The sequence below is a fragment of the Schistocerca piceifrons genome, chromosome 1 (assembly GCF_021461385.2).
Source record: "Schistocerca piceifrons isolate TAMUIC-IGC-003096 chromosome 1, iqSchPice1.1, whole genome shotgun sequence".
Lineage (NCBI taxonomy): Eukaryota > Metazoa > Arthropoda > Insecta > Orthoptera > Acrididae > Schistocerca > Schistocerca piceifrons.
In genome coordinates this window covers 360,832,223-360,851,854 of record NC_060138.1, presented here as the reverse complement: position 1 = coordinate 360,851,854, position 19,632 = coordinate 360,832,223, and the positions used below count along the sequence as shown (strand labels likewise).

General features: G+C 41.3%; 1 protein-coding gene across 2 annotated transcripts in view; it reads right to left on the bottom strand.

The window, feature by feature from the left end:
- The window catches only part of LOC124785494 (bifunctional glutamate/proline--tRNA ligase), a 221,267-nt gene that overhangs the window by 163,974 nt on the left and 37,661 nt on the right, over positions 1-19,632 (bottom strand). For both annotated transcript variants that reach the window (XM_047254186.1, XM_047254187.1), the window contains exons 2-3: positions 12,128-12,312; positions 1,938-2,094 (exon numbers count right to left, since the gene is read on the bottom strand). In XM_047254186.1, coding sequence (XP_047110142.1) covers positions 1,938-2,094; positions 12,128-12,312 — 342 coding nt within the window. The remainder of the gene's footprint in view (positions 1-1,937; positions 2,095-12,127; positions 12,313-19,632) is intronic.

Sequence of the window (19,632 nt, the reverse complement as noted above, 5' to 3'; positions counted from 1 at the left end):
GTTTGCAGACGCTTGTGTATGCATTGTGTTTTGTTGTTGTATATGACACTTTTCCTTTGCAGCTTACATTTTATTTTGGTTTCTTTCTCACTTTTATGTTTTATTGCTGCAGCATTATTTGCAGTTCCGGGATATAGTAAAATTCTTTGTTAAAGTATCAGTTCTTACCAGCCAAAATCACAAAAATTTAACTGAAAACTAAAACGATGAAAAATTCCTGGAATTCTAAAAAATTCCAGGGTTTTTCCCAGTATTCTCCCGCATGAAAAAATTTCTGGGTTTTTCCCAGAATACCCGGTTGTCCCAGGGCGCACCCTGAAAGTAGGCCTCTGTGCACAACATTCAACTGCATGTAACATGCTTGATTTCAAAGGCTGCTCCACAAACTGGGCCATCTGGATCCTTCCCTCCACCACCAGCTTTTCTGAGCTGCACAGATGGGAGTTATCCTTACAACACATTCTCCTCTCCAATAAAAATTATCTAGGCCTCAACCTATGGTAACCTAATGTCCCTACATCCTCCACCCAACAGTTTCTGCCCCCACTGCTGTATCATCACCTCTCTTATCATTTCCCTTCACCCTTTCCAGTGCACTTGCACATTCTTTCCCCTTCCCTGTTCCTGCCCCCCCCCCCCTCCCGCCCAATGATCAGCCTGACAGGTTTTGTCAATTGGCCATCTAGTCCCTGCACACCTCTCCTGACATTGCTCGTCTCTCTCTCTCCTCCCCCAACCGTATCCTGCTATACCTTGCTCTTCCCCACCCTACTCCAGATTGCTGTTCACGTAGGTTTCTTTGCTTTGTGTAAAAGTCTTGTCATTGTGCCTCTCTGCAAGTCAACGGGGTATCTTTATGGTGAGTAGCAATCTATTCTTCTGTATCAAACAATGGAAGATCCAAGATGGAATGTAACAATATTATAAAAAGGAAGTCGCTACCCACCATATAGCAGAGATGCTGAGTTGCAGACTGTCAGTCCACAGTTTTATACATGTACCTCTGATGTGTGATATGGGTGATTTGAAATTTATTTACAGGATTCTTAGATGATATAGTAATACACAATATTTTTGTTTCTACGTGTATAGAACATATGTGACACCGGCAAGCACTTTATTAAAAATGGATGGCCATCTATAATTAATTTGGGACCACAACATTTTAGTTATCCCCCCAAAAAAGTAATCCTGCTCCATTTCCCTTTAAGCTGGGATTAATAAAATAATTTGTGAAGGATTTTTCAGAAGATATTGACTGTTTTAAATATATTTGTGAAACAAATCTGGAATCATCAGAAACAAAACTTAAATGAAGCGTTTTGTTGATCTAGAAATTTGATTTCTTTTAGATTTGAAGTTTTTGTAGCAATAATGAAAAGAATTCACAAAGAGACAAGGAAACAGTTCAAGAAATGGCACAGAAATTTCTTAGGAAGTATAAGGATATCAGCTGTGGGCGCAAAGTGAGACATATCACATCCTGGCAAGAACAGACACAACTCAAAAATGCAATACATGAGACAACACTACTTCTATTAATCTTATAACTACTTCTATTAATCTTATATTGTAATTGTATAAGCTTCCTTTTAATGTCAATTATGTACTGTTGGCAGTAAACTTCATTATATTTTTTGTGCACATTGGGGTGCTTTACAGACATTTAAGCCCTTAAAATTTTTCTTTTCTGTTTTAAGCAAGTATGGTGTCAGTTAGTCCAACTAAAAAAAATATATTTTCTCAACACTCTGAAATTGGTTTACAAATATCCCTTACATGTCAAAGAAAAATTCTAGTTACATTTGAAATCACTATCTTAAGTTGCACTAGAATTACTTGATATTTGCATGTTTCTGCCTGTACGGTATTCCTGATGAACATACACAGTAACAGTGGAACACTTGATAAAGCAAGGTGGTCTTATTGCAGCTTACCACGTAAAACTCCCCACACAGCGAAGTCAGCTAGAGAGACTTTATTTCCAACCAAGTATGTGGAAGGTGCGAGAATGTTATCCAGATACAGAACAGCTTTTTGGAAATCTCGTTCACATTGCAGTGGACCACTGCTGAAAGTCAGCCAGTGATCTATCTACAATAGTAAAAAAATACAAGATATGAAACCATTCAATTAACTTAATATTGCTTCAAGATGAAAAATTAGTAACTAATAGCAATAGAGTTCTATACATAATTTTTATGGAATACTATCACATCAGTTTATTGTGAGAGGGGTGGGGTGGAAAGAGAGAAAGAAAGAGAGAGAGAGAGAGAGAGAGAGAGAGAGAGAGAGAATGTGTGTGTGTGTGTGTGTGTGTGTGTGTGTGTGTGTGTGTGTGTGTGCACGCTCATGTGAGCAGATTTGTTCTGCCTATATTCATTAAGAATTATTTAATTTTAGCAGTATAAAGTATATGTGAACTATTTTATAATGTAAAGTAAAACCCTATTTTTAAGTTCCCACATTTTATGTTTTCCTAATTTATGTGTTCATTTTTGTCAGTCCCTACAAAAGTCCTATTTCGTCAATATAATGCCTTCCCATCATTAAAGAGTCCATGTTATATTTCCTGAACTTTTAAGTTTTCTTTTATGTTATCATGACTTAAGATTGATTTTCAAACGATTTCTGTAAAAAAGAGGTTTGTATTCCTGCTCAAAGCCAGCCTTTGAACAAAGTGAAAACACTGACTATATGCAAAGTTACTGATCACACAACGCAGCATTAGCGCAGTAAGCAAGATATTCATCGTTAAAAACTTCTAAAATGATGTTTTTATGCAATTGGATCAATATTTAACTCTTAACAAGTTTACTACAGAAATAACATGGAAGGTCTGAAATTCACGTACAATATTCTTCTCAGTAGTATCTTTTCTTCATTTTAAATGACGCCAGTATTATGTTGGTTATTGAAACAGAAGAAATTTTCGCGTCTCAAAAAATTTCTTTCTTTTCACTGCACATCTTGAAAACCATTAGCGCACTGAAATAAGGCTTTAGAATTCACAAAAAATGAAATACATTTAAGATGCAGTGTAACTTACCATAAGGAGTAGATGGCAACTGACTAAGCAGTATTCCTTAATCTCACAACAAGGAAGAGGAACTGACTAAAATAAACCCACAAACATGAGATTTGATTGAATTAAAAGGTTCATTAAAGGACAGTCACTATACATAAGTCAAACAACGAGAAAACACCGTTTAATTTAGTCAGACTTGGTGGAATTATCAATGTCACTGCTCAAAGTGACAGTTTTCAACACACTGTTGTGACATACCTTCGTTGTTCCATGCATACTGTATCACAAGTTTCACTATTTTTTGCCAGTCTTCTGGTGTCACTTTTTCCAACTGCGTTTTTCAAAAGACGTTGCACTTCAGCCAATTGGAGTACTTTATGCCTGTATTTTATTAGCATTTCATCCACAAGATAAACCAGACATTTTGGCTTGTGTTGCCTGACAAGTTATAATACTTCTGCCATGTTCAGATTACTGCCAACTAAGTTACGTTTCTCCAGCCAGCAAAAAATTTCTTTTTCAATGATGTCTTTGTGGACACATTACCTTGTACAAGAATATGATACAAGTTTCAAAGTTCAGTCTTCAAACCATATTGTGGTTGCCTTATTTGCACTGAGTAAAAGCAGAAACCCTCCCATCTACACCACATTTCATAAAAGGTATAAAATATTCTGTACAAAATAGAAAATCTATACACTACAATATAACAGCTGTTCACTTAGTCACATGATATTAAATTTTCCACAAATATAATATTCTATTCTGTTCATTTAGTCTAGAGATCACTGTTTATCCGTGATTCTCTTAAACCAGTCTTTATCTTAGTCATATCCAGTTTTCTAAGTACTAAAATTATGGGATAGTTTAAGAATTCAGAAATAGATGACAGAATAGTTTAAGATTTGAAGGGAATTAGGTGCAGGAAAACTATTTTGGAAGAAACACCAAAAAACAACTCTGGATCTGACAGTCCTCACTCTGCCCGTTAACTCAGAATGCTAATGTCCCTGGGGGATATGTGACTCTGCCCGGATCCCACGGATCTGATATTAACTTCACTTGAGCAAGTGCAGACCAGTACTTCTCGTTAAATTTTGTTTGAAAGTCTCTCCACTGCAAAACAATCACCACTTCACTAGGTGACACAACATTAGGTGACGATACACTTTTTTCTACTTTGTTTTGGATAAGCTTGAATTCTTTCTACATGTCATGTATAACCTTGCTAGTATCATTAAGATTGGAAGAAGCAATAGTCGAAATGTTATCAGAGGTTACACTCTCGGTAACATTTCTATCTCTAATTTGTTCAAATGGTTCCTCCAAACTACGTACATTTATAATAACAAAGGTCGATATATTCTCTTTGAAGTATTTATTGACATTATCCACTCATGTACTGACACCTGTAATTTGCGACTGAATGACAGGCATTAATTCGTTATGCTTATCAACGCTCTCCTTCAAAGTATGCCATCTTCACTTTACGGCGTTAAACTGAGCATTACATACATCATCCAATGATCCCAACTTTTCACTAATGTCTAAGTCTACACTATCATATTTTTCCTCAATATTCAATTCTAACTTTTCTGTCAAATTCTGCAAATTATTAGTCTGTTTTTGGTTGAATTCAGCAAACATTTGATCTACCTGAATGCTTAAAGAATTACTCAATTCCTTCTTCAAATCTAACTTTAAATTTTCAACTTTACCATTTAGAGTGTCAAATTAAGTCTTTAAAGTATCCATGCCTTCACATAGATTACTAAATTCTTTTCTCTGTGTGTCAACACTAAAATAGTTCACAAATAAGGAGCACAGCACAGAACTACTTACTGGAGATGCAATACTGTTTATGGCTATAGCAAAGAGGGATTCTCTTGCTCAAAACGGTCAATGTGTCAGCAACTGAAGTCCTAAAAAACCACTGAGACAGGAAAGACCACAGGAAGAAGGAAAGGTAGACATGAAAGCCCCATTGATACACTTGCGTGAGAATACTGTGTCTCCAAGTAGCATCATATGCCTTACTGATATCAAAGATAATGCCAATACAGTGATGTTTATGTAGGAATGACTGTTCAATAACTGCCTCTAGGGTCAGGTTGTGAACAGTGGACTGAAGTCACTGGCATCCACACCAGAGTGACTAAGGAGTTTCCTGATCTCTAACAACCAGACCAGATGACGGTTAACCATTTGCTCCAGTGTCTTTCCTACACAGCTCATTAAGGTGATATTCTGGTAACTACTGGGATACCTGAGGTCCTCTCCTGGTTAGAGAAGAGGTATCAGAATTGCCTCCCTCCATGAGTTGGGAAAGTTGCCTGTCTGCCACCGGATTAAAACATTCAAGGTGGATTTCCTTTGACGCCACTGGTAAATGTCGAAGCATGTAGTGCCAGATTTGGTTGTGACTGGGCGCAGTGTCATGAGTCTTACACAGGGCAGATACCAGCTTCTACACGGATAAAGAGGAGTTGTAGGACTCAGAACTGTTGGATCTGAAGTCCAACTTGCCCCTCTCTACAGTCACGAAACACCTGCATTGGCAGTAGTTTTTGCAAAATGTTCGGCCAGCATCTGAGCGATGTCTGTGGGTGTTGTTCGGAGACATTCCTGTTTCAGCACCGCTGTTATTGGTAAATGACTGCATTTACCAGAAATCCTCCCGATAACTCCCCATACTTTTGTAAAACAAGTGGAACGGTCGATGGTGTCCAGGAACGCTTGCCATGACATTTTATTGTTCTTCTTAATTACCTGTTGAGCCTTAGCTATTGTGACTTGAAAGGCTACGAGGTTGTCTACAGTCGGGTGGCATTTAAATCGTCGAAGAGCCACACGCCTGTCCTGGTTTGCTGAACGGCATTCATCTGCCTGCTAAGGTAACCTGATGACTTTGGGATGGATAAGTCAGCGGCACGATAACACTAACACTCTCGTGTGATGTGGACTACCCTTATCTGGATGCTGTTATGATGGTCAAACACAGCCAGCTGGCTGAACAGCATCCTGTTAGCCCTGCTGACCATCCATTTTGGTGGCTTCTCTTCAGGTAACACTCCAACGGTACGTTGATGTGAAGTGGGATGTGGTCCCTGGAATGAAGGTCATCAATGATCCACTGAACAGTACAGATATCAGTGTGAGTACCTGTGTGGAGGAGGCACAGCCCATGAGATGTCACGAGGCTCTCCAAAACCTGACTCCAAGGGCAAGTAGCCAGTGTGGATGCCAGTGATTTGAGCCACATGATAGGCATTGAAGTCTCCCAGTAGGAGAAATAGTAATGGGACTTGGTCCACAAGATCTATGAGAACCTTTGAGTTTATTGCATCTTACAGAGGTATATACAGCTAGCAAACAGTGATCCTCTGAATTTTCACAACTGCTTGCAGACTGGTAGCCAGGAAGAGAGCAGAGGAGTGATGCTCGTTACTGACAAAGGAGTGATGCTCATTACTGACAAACACAACAATCCCTCCCTTGGCCCTGTCTCCAGTCAAGTCATCCTTTCGGTGAAGGGTATAGCCCTGGGCTACACAGGCACAGACGGCATTCCCATGCTAGCAGTTTTAGTTCCTCCATATGTGTCCTGCACCCATTAATGATCCACTGGAGGATGGGAACCATCTATCATGGGGGTAGCACCTTCATCCTGACTTTCTGCTGGGGAGGGGAGATCACAATGGGTGGAGGTTGCCTTGGTGAGAGATGATTGCCCCAGTTCAACATCGAGGTCCATCGCCTCCAAAGAAGATTCGATAGAGACGTCAGATAGGATGGTATTGACATCCGTCAGTGGGAAATTCTTTGCCATTGACTTAACTTTTTTGTCCGAGGAGGCTTTGAGGCCACAACCCCGTAAGTGGCAACAGTAGCGACAACACTGGGTGGCGGACAAGACTTCACCTTTGGAGGGGGCAGAAGCTTCACAATGTCAGCAACCATGGCCTTTTCTATAGTTCTGGAGGGAAGGGGGTGGACTTCAAAGGAACTGCAGCATCCCAGGTGCATTGACAAACACAAGTACTAACACTGACAATAGCAACTTCAATTTGTGTAACAGCATCAGTTTTCTGGTCTGGCTATTTGAGAACGGAAGTAAAGAAGGCAGCAAACGTGGGCAGCTGCATGGACTTGTATAACATTCTGGCATCATCATATGAGATTTGCTTTGTCATTTTGATCTCCAGGATCTTCCGTTCTTCAAGGAAAATACTGCAGTCCCAACTCCAGACAGGGTGATGCCCAGTGCCGTTGACACACTTTGGAGGAAGAGGAACAATCAACACAGTTGTTGGTGGCTTTACCACATTTGCCACAAGTGGCTTCTCCTTTGCAACCAAGAGTAGTGTGCCCAAAGTTCTGTCATTTAATATATCATACAGGGTTTGGGAAATAAGGTCATACATTTAGACATAGGAAACCTGCCTTAATGTTCTGGAAGTTTGGGGCTGAGTCTGATTTGACAAGATTGTCATTTGCCCATTTCATTACGTTTTGCATGTCACCAATGCCTTCATGGGGCAACTAAGCTTTCAGTTCTTCATGGGGAATATCAACTATATTCCTGCAAGTCAGAACACTTTTGCTGTAGTTCAAAGTGTTGTGCAATTCAGTTTCTATACACAATTCCTGAGGTACTGAGGTTTTTGAAGGTTCTTTAGTTGTTGGGATAAAGTTGCTTCAATCAATAGTGTGTCCCATTGCACAAGCACTTAACAGATTCTAAGGATCCAGCAATGCCCTCCAAATCTTTCTGTACATACAATGGAGAAACTTTGTCAAAACTGTCCTCTTTTCTTTTAACTATAATAAACACATTCTGAGAAACAGCATCCATTCTGTTACTATTGACTGAATCAGGGCTGACTTGGCCAAGCCCTATTGTTAAAGAGTTGGTTGTTGGAACCTTACAGTGGCCCAACCTTTCTGCAGGGAGGAGGAAGGAAAAATTTCAAAGAATCCATTTTGGTACCACATGCAGCTAGGGAAATAAGTGTCCACTCAGACTGAGCCCTATGTACCTGAGTAAACCTTAGACAACTGAGATGTAGTAGGTTCCTCAGAGGTTGTCTTAACGGCTGTTCCATCTCAACAGTCACGCATCTAATCAGCACGCAGCACACCTTGAGATTTAAGGTCTTTTTATAGAGGTTTTTGTCATCCTCGCAATCAAGGGGATCAAGCCAAGATCCCTATTCCCTGTGACACACACACACACACACACTGTTCCACCGCCACACTGCACGTTGGTAGCTGAAGCATGCCCATGGCTTACGGTGACAGCAGGCTGGTGGCGCTAACCTGTCCCCAGCTCAGAAACATCGGGTTCACCAAGCCTGTATACAGCAAACAAACGGTGAACTGCTGAGGGCTCCAGTCATTTCAGTTACGCTGAAAAGCGAGCGCGAGCGCGCGCTCACACACACACACACACACACACACACACACACACACACACACACACACACATTCTTTTGTAAACCAGCACCAGTGGTGGTGATTTTCGCTTGATTTCTCACTTACATTGGGAAATGCCATCTGCTAGCACATCGATGTTTTTCTACATTCAACACTGATAATTTTGGTCTAATTTTTAGTTGTTCTGCAGCGCTATTCATTTATGTTTTTCATAGTACACTTTTACGCACACCAATGTAGTGTGCGTAAAAGTGCGCTGTGTTGGAAAACATAAGAAATGCATAGTGCTACAGAACAACTAAAACTTAGAACAAAATAATCAGTGTGTAATGCAGAAAAACATCAAGGATGTGCTAGCAGACAGCATTGCCTGATGTAAGCGAGAAATCAGGCAAAAATCACCATCATTGATGATGCTTTACCTCAATAACGTGAACTGTGCCTGGTGAAAAAACATCAAACATTCTTTTAGTTGCAACAACAGGAAGAAATACAATCAAGAATTGTAAAGCTACTATGGACAATATGGCCACACAAATGAAGAATCTGATTTTTCAGATTACTTATTTTCTTTCTGTTCTGTGCTGTTCCAGCCTCAGTCACCTGGAGTGCTGAACAAACAATAGATTGAACAATGCAGTACTTCCTTTTCTGAATGTAGGGTCATCTGGCTCACAAACTTAATATTTGTGTTACTTTTATTTGTGCGTAATTTGATAGAAACTGTTGATCCTCAGAATCATACCCATTTACACACACACACACACACACACACACACACACACACATGTACATACAGAAGTGCCCCTGCTCCCCATATACAGAATTTAGGTTTGTAGTTACTTTTCTGCCTCTTGCAAAATGTGTTTTTGTGCTCTCTCTCTCACACAGAGTAGTGCAACACAAAATTTTTCAGAGTAGCACATTCCACTATTATACTCTTAGACCGAAGAAAGATTTTCATTAGAGTAGAAAAATGCTGTTTAGGTATTTAATATCAAAAGAATTTTCACTGTCCATGCTTCACTCTTGGTTTGTGCAAAGAGGATATGAAAAGCATGAGTACAGGACATCTGCAAGGTGGCATTTACGATTTATTTACAGTCCAAGCCCTGGTGGTGGGTAGATGACCTCCTGTTGAGTGCACTGAAAGCTTTGTAGATATAGTGTTGCTCACATAATACACGCTTGAACTTTCTTGTAATTTAATTATTGAGGTTCATAAGTTCTGTTATTGTAATTACCTAACTGAGAAGAATATTATTTACCGATTCTTAAAAGAAAAAGATGCAAAAGTCTACCTATTTAGATGATCTCCTGTTGAGTGCACTAAAAGCTTTGTAGATATAGTGTTGCTCACATAATACACGCCTGAACTTTCTTGTAATTTAATTATTGAGGTTCATAAGTTCTGTTATTGTAATTACCTAACTGAGAAGAATATTATTTACTGATTCGTAAAAGAAAAAGATGCAAAAGTCTACCTATTTACATAACTTAAAGAATGAATGCTATTAGGTCTTCAGGTGTTCATTTGTTTTCATCTGCTCTAGGAGAAAGGTGAGTGTTAAATGTAATTGCTGATTCTGCAAAAGAGCATAAACTGAACATTGAGAGAGAGAGAGAGAGAGAAAGAGAGAGAGAGAGAGAGAGAGAGAGAGAGAGGGGGGGGGGGGGGGGGGAAGGTCAATTAAATGGGAGGGGGGTGGGAGCAAGAAAGGGTGCCATCTATACCACAGAAAGTGGAAAGTGACATAGTAACAAGCACACAAACATGGGATAGGGTACCATGGCACGCAAACAGTTTGGCCAATGCAACAATAGACAGCGTAAGTGTTAACTCTGATACGCAAACGCTAATGGATTTGTTTAAAGTAAGCAGGATGTAAATATGGAGAAATTTCATAATGGAAAGTTATAAAAGTGAGAGAGATAACTTGTGCATCCAAGTTGTTTTTTAAAAAAGATAGGGTGGACAATTGTTTGTAGGTATGGGAGAGAAAATGGATACATGGACCATGAGAAGGAGTGGGCTAATCCTTGGTCACTTGAATCTATGGAAGGAATGACTTGTGCCATTCCTTTTATGTGAAGAGGTAAGTAGAGGTACACCCATATCCCAAAGATGTTAAAGTATGTATACAGTATCGGCACAAAGGGTAAGGTGTAAGTGCAGTTCTTGCAAAGGTGGGAAGCTGTTGTGTGACTAACAGTCACACTAATGAAGTATCCCTGAAAATAGCCAAAAAATTGTTCCTTTTCTACCTCAATAAATTTGAGAACACTGTGTTGTTATAGAGGATTTGAAAGCTGTATAATCACCCACAGTAGTAGATAATTACCAACTATCAAGCTGAACAAATAATCTTAAGAAAGCAGCAAGAATTTTCAAAGATATAAGAAAACAGAATTGGATGATATCACTTATCTAATACAAAAACAAATACAATGAAGTTGTAGTAGCTTGTACAATAAATACAGACACTATTTTTATTTGTACAATAAAGGAAGACAAGAAGTTTAGACAACTGAGACCTTAAGTTAAATAACAACAGGCATTTAATGACATCTGTAGATTATAGAGGGATTGTAATTAGCTCTGTAAGTTAAGTTTTGCGATATTTTTTGCCCAAGTGGGGGAATCTGTAGCGTACCCTGAAATTCTTCAGAGGAGAATGTCCCACTGTTAAACTCTTAGACCAATGAAAGATGTTTCTGAGAGTCTGAAAATGTTGTTTAGATAATTAGTATATTGAGAATTTCCAATGCGTGCACGTCAATTTTGGTTTGTGCAAAGACAATGCCAGAAGTATGAGCACAGGATATCGGCAAGGTGCAATGCTGTCAAGGTGGCGTTTATACTTTGATGACTTGGCTTGGCAGTAGTTTGGAAGGCACAGAGCAAGCACCTCTGCTGACAGTGTAAATACAGGCAGAAACAGTTGACAGAAGCTGGAGAGAAATGTCATTCTTTTATCTGCTGGTCTGAGATTCACTTCAGAGTCTGTTGTACTGAGTAATAAGACATTTATCACCCAACATTGTAAATGTTAAATATGAAAACAGTCATATACAGAAGAGTTCTTTAACAGGACAGCTACGTCATTTCACAGTGGGTTGGTGTAGATGTGAACTCTCTTAAAGCCCTTGACCCTCTGCAGTTGTAGACGATCTGCCACATAGAATTAATGGGACTGCATATCAGGTACACTGCATCAAGAAAATATGAGAAGGTGACGACAAATCTTCAATAAGGTGAAAGTGCTCATGAACAATGTCAAGGTGACAGACAGTAAGTTTTTGGTCCAGTTACAACCCATAACCAGAGCCATAACACTTCAACAGGATATTACTGGATTCTTGCACATGTTCTGGATTACGTCTTAATAGCACCATCAATACCAGATTATCTTTCTCTAATACATTTAACAATTAAGAAGATAATAATTTTTTAATTTAAATTTTCTGTCTGTGATTTACACACATAATGCAGTAGAAGAGCACGAAATTCTTTCTACCCTCGTTCAAGAAGTATTATACACAAAAAACTACAAACCAGGAAATAAAACACACAATAAATTTGTGAATTAAAGCAACTTTTACAAATTTAGTTTTTAATAAAACAAGAAAGTATTAAATATGGAAAACTATTCAAACACATACCTCTGTTCGTTCCAGGATGGTAGTGCCATATAATGCATGTGAAGGTGCTGATCTAGCCAAATATCGACTAACTGTGTGGTCATTACTGAAGACTTTATCATCTGACACTTCAAAAGCTGTTTTAGAGCCCCATTCCAGTTTCGTTGGTATGGTGGATCTGACAGCTTCTGCCATAATCAGTGCACCTGTTAAAATTCAAGTAAATGACAGTTTTTTACATGTTAAATCACTATACAATTAGACAGGTTCTAGAAACTAGAAAATGGAACTTACAGGAGGAACTTCAAACTTTATTTGATCAGTCAATTTACAGCCAAATAATAATAATAATAATAATAATAAATGTGTTTTTCTCTTTTTCCCAAATACTGATTTATCCCCACACACACAGAATCACTGTTACGACCACAACTGGGACGTCTGGGGAACAGCGGATGGGTACTCTAACTGTAATCCAGGCCTGAACCAGGGAAATTAACATAATTACATCTTTGGCAACCAGAAACCAACACCCATTAGCCCAGCTATCTCAAGGAGCCAATAAATGTATGTCAAGTAATCCTCTGAAATCTTTGTTCAATGTTACAAACACTCTTTCCATGAAAGACTTATGATGATGGAGTGTGTATATCCTAACAGTAATTCATGGCAGGTGTTGCAAGCAGTGAAGTTTATGATGCAGCAAAGGGTCATACATAAAAAAATCATGCCTTCTAAGCAGAAACGTAACTATAATTGAATGCGCTCTATTCTTACTTTGAAGTAAATGAGTTATTTCTAATGTGCCTATGTTACTTCGTGCATGAGTTGTTACTTGTTTGTAGTTAAGTTTATTTCAGAGAATCCTGGACCAAAAGCACAGGTTTGAGTTTATTATTATAGTTGGTGAACACTGGCATGGTGTAGAGGTGTCAAAATAATATTCAATATATAAAAGCAAAGTAGTGTGGGATGCAATAAAACAAGAAACTGGAAAAGGCAGAAACAAATGTAACAACACACAAATCAAAGATCACGTAAGATAATACAAAATCCTTATGAATTAACAAATTTTGTAGACAACTATTTCTCTGGCACTGCACACAGTTCATAACAACATTTATCTTGTGGTGACATATACTTTCAATTCTTAGATTTGGGTTCTCTTCTTGAGATTTGAGATTGGAGGCACATAACATGAGCACAATTTTCAAATTGTAGAAAAGGGCCACAAGAATAATAACTTAAAGTAGCAGTTGGCCTCTTTGTAAGAACAATTTTTAAAAAATGGGATCCTTACTGTAGCATGTGAATACATCTACCAATTTTTACAATCTGTAGTGCATATCTTTCTTACTAAGTATTCCACTAATAGCTGTACACACAATCACTGAACAAGAGACAGTTTGGACCTACCTACACACACACACACACACACACACACACACACACACACACACACAGCATTTTCTGTCAGGTAATTAAACTGCCCAAGGAAATGAGAGAGATCACTAAAATACATCTCTTCACAAAGGAAGCTAAAGCATTCTTCACAAGTAATGAAAAACTTATATTTTTTGTGAACAAGTCATTAACAGTTAACTGAGTACTGAACTCTTGTTTTAAGTGGAAATAATTAACTTTTTACATTATAAAATGCACTCGACTCACTTATTTGTAGCCCAATCTTTGTGGCTCATAAATTATGAAAATTTGCATAATGTGACTTTTGGTAAGTGTTTAAAGTCTATTTTTAACCATTTACTTTGTGCTGCACTGCATGATAGGTGTGAATGTTGCCATGGGATAGTCAAACACGATACGATAGTCACACAGGAAGTGATATGTGTAGACTGTGGGCTGGAATTCCAGCCGTGCAAATGCAGAGGAGAATTGAATAGGGAACTCAACAAGGCTTTTCCCTGGAATTGTAAACACTGCAAAAAAGACAGGAGAATAGCCGAACTGGAGACAAAGATTTGTGCCCTTCAGGCTGAATTAGAATCTGCGAAATTTGAACAACATATGTTGAAGGAGAAAAAAAGATTGTGGGAACTGGATAAAGGTAACATGCAATAGGCGAAATGGGAACAGCACTACGACTTCATCTACATTTCAGTTTATATTATCTACTAAGTTTGACTTGTTACTTGAAGAAAGAAGAGAACAGCCACATCCCACTATAGGTTATATGGGGGCAGCAGACTTCTAGCAAAGAAACTTAGTGCAGTGACTACCAAAAAAGAAAAGTAGAAAGGGTCTTGCTGCTCGGTAGTATCCATGGGTGAGATGTAGACCAGATGGTACAGGATTGATTGATTGACTGATTGAGGGGGTTATGGGCCTAAATGGTAAGGCCATCAGCACCGTGATTCCAAAGTTACTTGCATAAGTAGAGGGTCTGCTAAGAGTGGGTGGTTCCCGTCAGAGGGGTCAACCTTTAAAGCGAGGAAGTTAAAACACACGCAGAAGGCATAAAAGGGAAGGGCAAACATAAAAATTGGAAAACAGAGGGGTGAGAGAGTGGTCTTTGCACAGGGAAGTGGTCATGGGTCCCAGACCTAGAAGATACAAAGAGAGGCCCCAACCAGATTCACCCTACCCCTGTTCTAGGAGTAAAGCAAAACCTTCTATCTGAGACTAAAAACTACTCTCATGTAGGCAACTGAGGACCAGTTCAGCCAACTGTGAATATAAATACAAGGAATTCGGAAGACTATACTCAGTAAGAAGCATGGAAAGGAAACATTCCACCAATATATGGGATACCGTCAGTCTGGCTACACAGCCACATTGTGGGGGTGGCTCGTTTCGCAAGAGAGAAAAAAAATGGGCGAGCCTGTATGACCAACGCGTAGACGACACAAGACAGGGACTCCTGAGAGGAGGCGAAGGATGAGCACCAAACTTGACTGTGCGGAGTTTATTACTGAGAGCGGTAGTGCACCAGATGTCATTCCACTTTTGGGCAAAGAGACAATTGATGTGTATCTCCATACCTGCACCTGGAATCATGAAAAGGAATGGAGGGGTAAGTACCTGACACTCTAGCCAAACAGGCAGCCAGTTCATTCCCAGGGATGCTCACATGACTTGGGACTGAGAGAAAGACATCTGAGCAGGCGGCATAGCCAAAGGCAGAGAGGATAGCAGTGACTAAAGGGTGACAAGAGTAGAATCAGTCTATAGCCTACAAGCTGCTCATTGAGTTGGCACATATTAAAACACTGTGGAGTGAGGCCTGAGTAACAAAATAGAGGGGCCTTTTAATGACTAGCAGCTCTGCTGTGAACACGCTACATGATCCACGCAATAAATGACATTCCATGCCAGTAAGAGACATAAAAGCATATCCAACTTTATCATTTTAGAACTATCAGTCTAGAAGATGGTAATATCCTGAAATTCTTCACGGATGGACGCCAGAATATCAAAGGGACGACAGAGACCTTAGGAACTTGAAATAGGTCGGTCTTAACCCATGGTAGAGGCATCATCCGAGGGGGGGATGTGGGAGTAAACATACGGGGCACATTCCAGCGAGTGGAAATGGAGATCCTGACAGGGTGAAGGGAGAAACACCCTCTTCTGCGAGAAGACTGTCGATGGGACTAGCATAAGAGACACTGACAGCCAGACACAACTGATATAATGAACAGGGTCAAGTAGTTTCAGAGTGGAAGGGGCCACCAAGCCATGATCCTGACAGCGGAAATCTATAATGGACAAACCAAGAGTGCAGTAGAAATGGAAAAGAGTAGCACAGTCTGCACCCCTAGATATGTGGGCCAGGCGGCGGAGAGCATTAAGCTTCCGCATGCAGGTAGTCTTCAGGTGGCGAATATGGGGCAGCCACATCAGCTTTTCGTCAAAAATAAGGCTCAAGAAATGGGACCGTGCTACAATATCTAGGTGCTGGCTGCCTAAATAAAGTTCTGGGTTGGGGTATTCAGTGAGTTGACGGTGAAAATGCATAATCCACGTTTTGAAGGGATAGAACAGGAAATCATGGGAGAGGGCCTACGCAAAGGCCTGTTGGATGGTGCCTCGGAGTTAGCATCCAGTAGATGCTACCGACTGGGAGCTACACCAGATGTAAAACTCAGAGACATACAACGCCACGGTAACCAGAGGCCCAATAGAGGTTGCAAACCTGTTGGTGGCAATGAGGAAGTGAGAGACACTTAACATAGAACCCTGTGGGATACCATCCTCCTGGATGCGAGGGATGCTGAGTGAACTGCCAACTTGAACCCGGAAGAGCCAGAAGGATAAAAACAGGTGGATAAACATCAAAAGGGGACTGCAAGAGTCCCAGTCATGGAGAGTAACTAAAATGTGACAACACCAAGCCATGTTGTATGCCTTATATAGGTCAAAGAAGACTATGGAAACTTGCCAGAAGTTAGTAAAAGCCAGTCAGATTGCTGTTTCCAATCTGAGTAAATTGTCAGCTGGTGATTGTCCTTCCTGGAAGCCACATTGATACAGGGACAAAAGGCCCTGAGATATGAGTAACCAACATAACTGGGATAACCACCGTCTGCATGTTGTTGCAAAGAGTGTCACAAATTATTCTGAAAGGACTGATGGATCAGTACACACAGCAAGCAGTAGGATAAGACTTTGGACAAAAAGAGTGTCGCTGGCAGCCCAGATCACTATGGAGCTTACACCAAACCTGCAATGAAAATGCATACAGCCCCAGTGAGGAAACACAGTGCTCCCAGCTTTCCTTTTTACTCTGCTTAATAAGGTAGCGAGCCTCAGCACGAAGAAGCTTAAAAGCAATAAGTTTGGTCTGTTAAGGGTATCGTTTAAATCATTGCAGTGTCCGTCAGTTGTCCTGTATAGCGATTGCTACATCCTTGGTCCATTACAGGACCACTCAATGACGAGGGGAACCTGTGGATAGCAGTACCAGTAGCATGAAGAAGAGTGGCAGAAGCATCTTGCATGACTGCATCAATGCAGTCCGAGAGATAGGCGTTGAAGTGCACTGCACACGTATATAAATCCCAATTGGCTCTGCGTAACACCCACCGTGGGGGCCTGTCTGCCTGGAGGTGGCAGGGGAATGATACAATCACCGGAAAGTGGTCACTGCCACAAATATCTTCATGGTGTGACCAATGTAGGGAAGTCATGAGAGTAGAGGAAGAGATCACGAGTTCGACAGCAGAAAAGGTGCCATGAGCAGCACTGAAGGGGGTGGGGAACCTTCAATGAGGCGGCACATATCAAGGTCTGTAACAAGTTGGTCAATTTGAAGACCCTATCCATTGAAGTGGCATTCCCCCACAGAGGGTGGTGTGCACTGAAGTCCCTGAGGAGGAGGTACGAGCCAGGAGTTGCTTTATTAAGTAGGCCGATCAACATAAGGAAGTTGTCCACCTGGAGAGAGGTAGACATTTCATACAGTACTTGCTGGAATTGTTCGCACTTGTACTGCTATTGATTCCAGTTTGCTATGAGGGGGAGACAACCACTGATGACATCGGTGTGAAACGAAGTGCGGTATGGTTCTGACAGAAAGCTCGATAACCACGAAATGCTGGAGAGTGGTCATAACGGAAGTACGTTTCTTGAAGAATAAGACAGACTGCAGAATAAAGGAAACAAGCTGTTGCATTTCCGGTAGGAGACAGTAATATCCACTGCAATTCCACTGGGTTATGGTGTGGCGAGAGTCCAAGTATAAACATAAAAAAGTTGAAGGGAAGACAGTGCTCATCACCAACACTTCTCTTTTGGCTGCTGAGGAGGACAGGGCACAGAGGGAGAGCAGGCTTCTGCAAGATCCGGAACTGAAAAAGAGTGGGTGGCCTATGGTTGAGTTGTGGAATCAGGCCCAGGAGGTAAGATGCAGGGAGAGGTGCCAGGGGGGGGGGGGGGCATCACTGGCAGGTGCTGAAGAAGGGGGGCACTTCCTCAGTCAGGGAGGGGGAGCGGCACCTGGAGGAGAGGACGTGGGAACCAGGGGGTAGGGAGAGATGAGAGGGGGACAAGATTGCATTAAGGAAGAGGTAGGAGGGAAAAGGGATGTAACAGAGGCAAAAGCAGAAGAAATCGACACTGGGTGGAGGTAGTAATATTTTTGGCAAGCCCTCAGTGTAAGACTGTCTATCTAGAAATTTGTACTATTGGATTTTCTTTTCTCTCTCTCCTAGCGAGCAAGGAGAGTAGCAGTCACGACAGTTGACACACAGGTGGCAGAACACAGGGGCTTCCCTCATGGGGTGCATGGCCACAGTCATCACATAGGGAATATGCCATACAGTGGAAAGACATATGCCCAAAACGCAAGCATAGAAAGCGCATCATGGGTGGCAGGACACATGGCTTCAGGTTGTGTCAGTAACACACACTCTTCACTTTTTCTGGGAGGGTATCCCTCTCGGAAGCCAGAATAAAGGCATCAACATTGCGTAACTCCAGATTAGCCAAGAGTTTGTCAGTTTACAGGATGAGGTCCCTATGACAAATTACTCTCTGGGCCATATTAAGAAACTTGTGAGTGGTAATAAGATACCAGGGCAACACCAAGGCAATCACAAGCACGAAGGACTGCAGATTGGATGGCAGAAGCAGCTTTGATCAACAGAGAGCCTGATCGTATCTTACTGGGACACTACACTTTGCGAAACTTGCCCTCTACATTCTCCACAAAAAAACAATGGCTTTGTGGCAGTAAATGTGTCCCCATCCATCCTAGTACAGACCAGGTGGCGGTAAAAGTGTTTCACCCCAAGACAGCGAGCCTGCCCCTTCTCCCAGCGTGTAGCCATAGAAGGGAAGGCTGTACGGTCATGCGAAGGAGCATTCAGTCATCTGCTACCACTTGCAGAGAGGGTTATTTGAGAATGGCCAAGTTTCTGCAGCTTGATATGGTTCATGTGCCAAGCATCCACCCTGATACCATCCACTCTAATCAGGGGTGCTCCCCGTGGGCACCACCCACCACAGCAATGGCTGTCTGGCATGGCGGCCATTGCCGAGAGTTCCAATGCTGCAGGGTGACAAGCAACCACTCCTTGGCATACAGCCCAGGTATCAGTACTGTGATCCCTGTGTCATGAGGGCACGCAGCCATATGTGTACGTAACAGCCCAACCACACCGACTGGCTACATGCGCTGGTGACCTAGTGAGACAAAGGGAGGCTATGGCGGGGAAGGGAGGGGGGAAAAGGGGGGGGGGGGAAAGAGGAATCCATGCCATAGACACTATGGCTCACGCTAAAGAGAGAAAATTTAGAAGTAGAGGTCAAAACTGCAAGGGGGCACCAAAATGTCCAAAAGGATGAAAGAGAATAGGCAAAAGGAACAAAATTGCAAGGAATACAGGGAACTAGATGGATAGTCAGGTTGACATAAATCAGAACATAAAGAGAGGTGAAGGAGGGGGCAGTGGGCAAAGAGGGATGATGGGGAGGGAGGGGCACAGCGACGTAAATGCAGCCTGGGAAGAAAGAATGGGCTGCAATAGCTCAGGGGTCCATGTGCGCCACACACAAATTCACGAAAG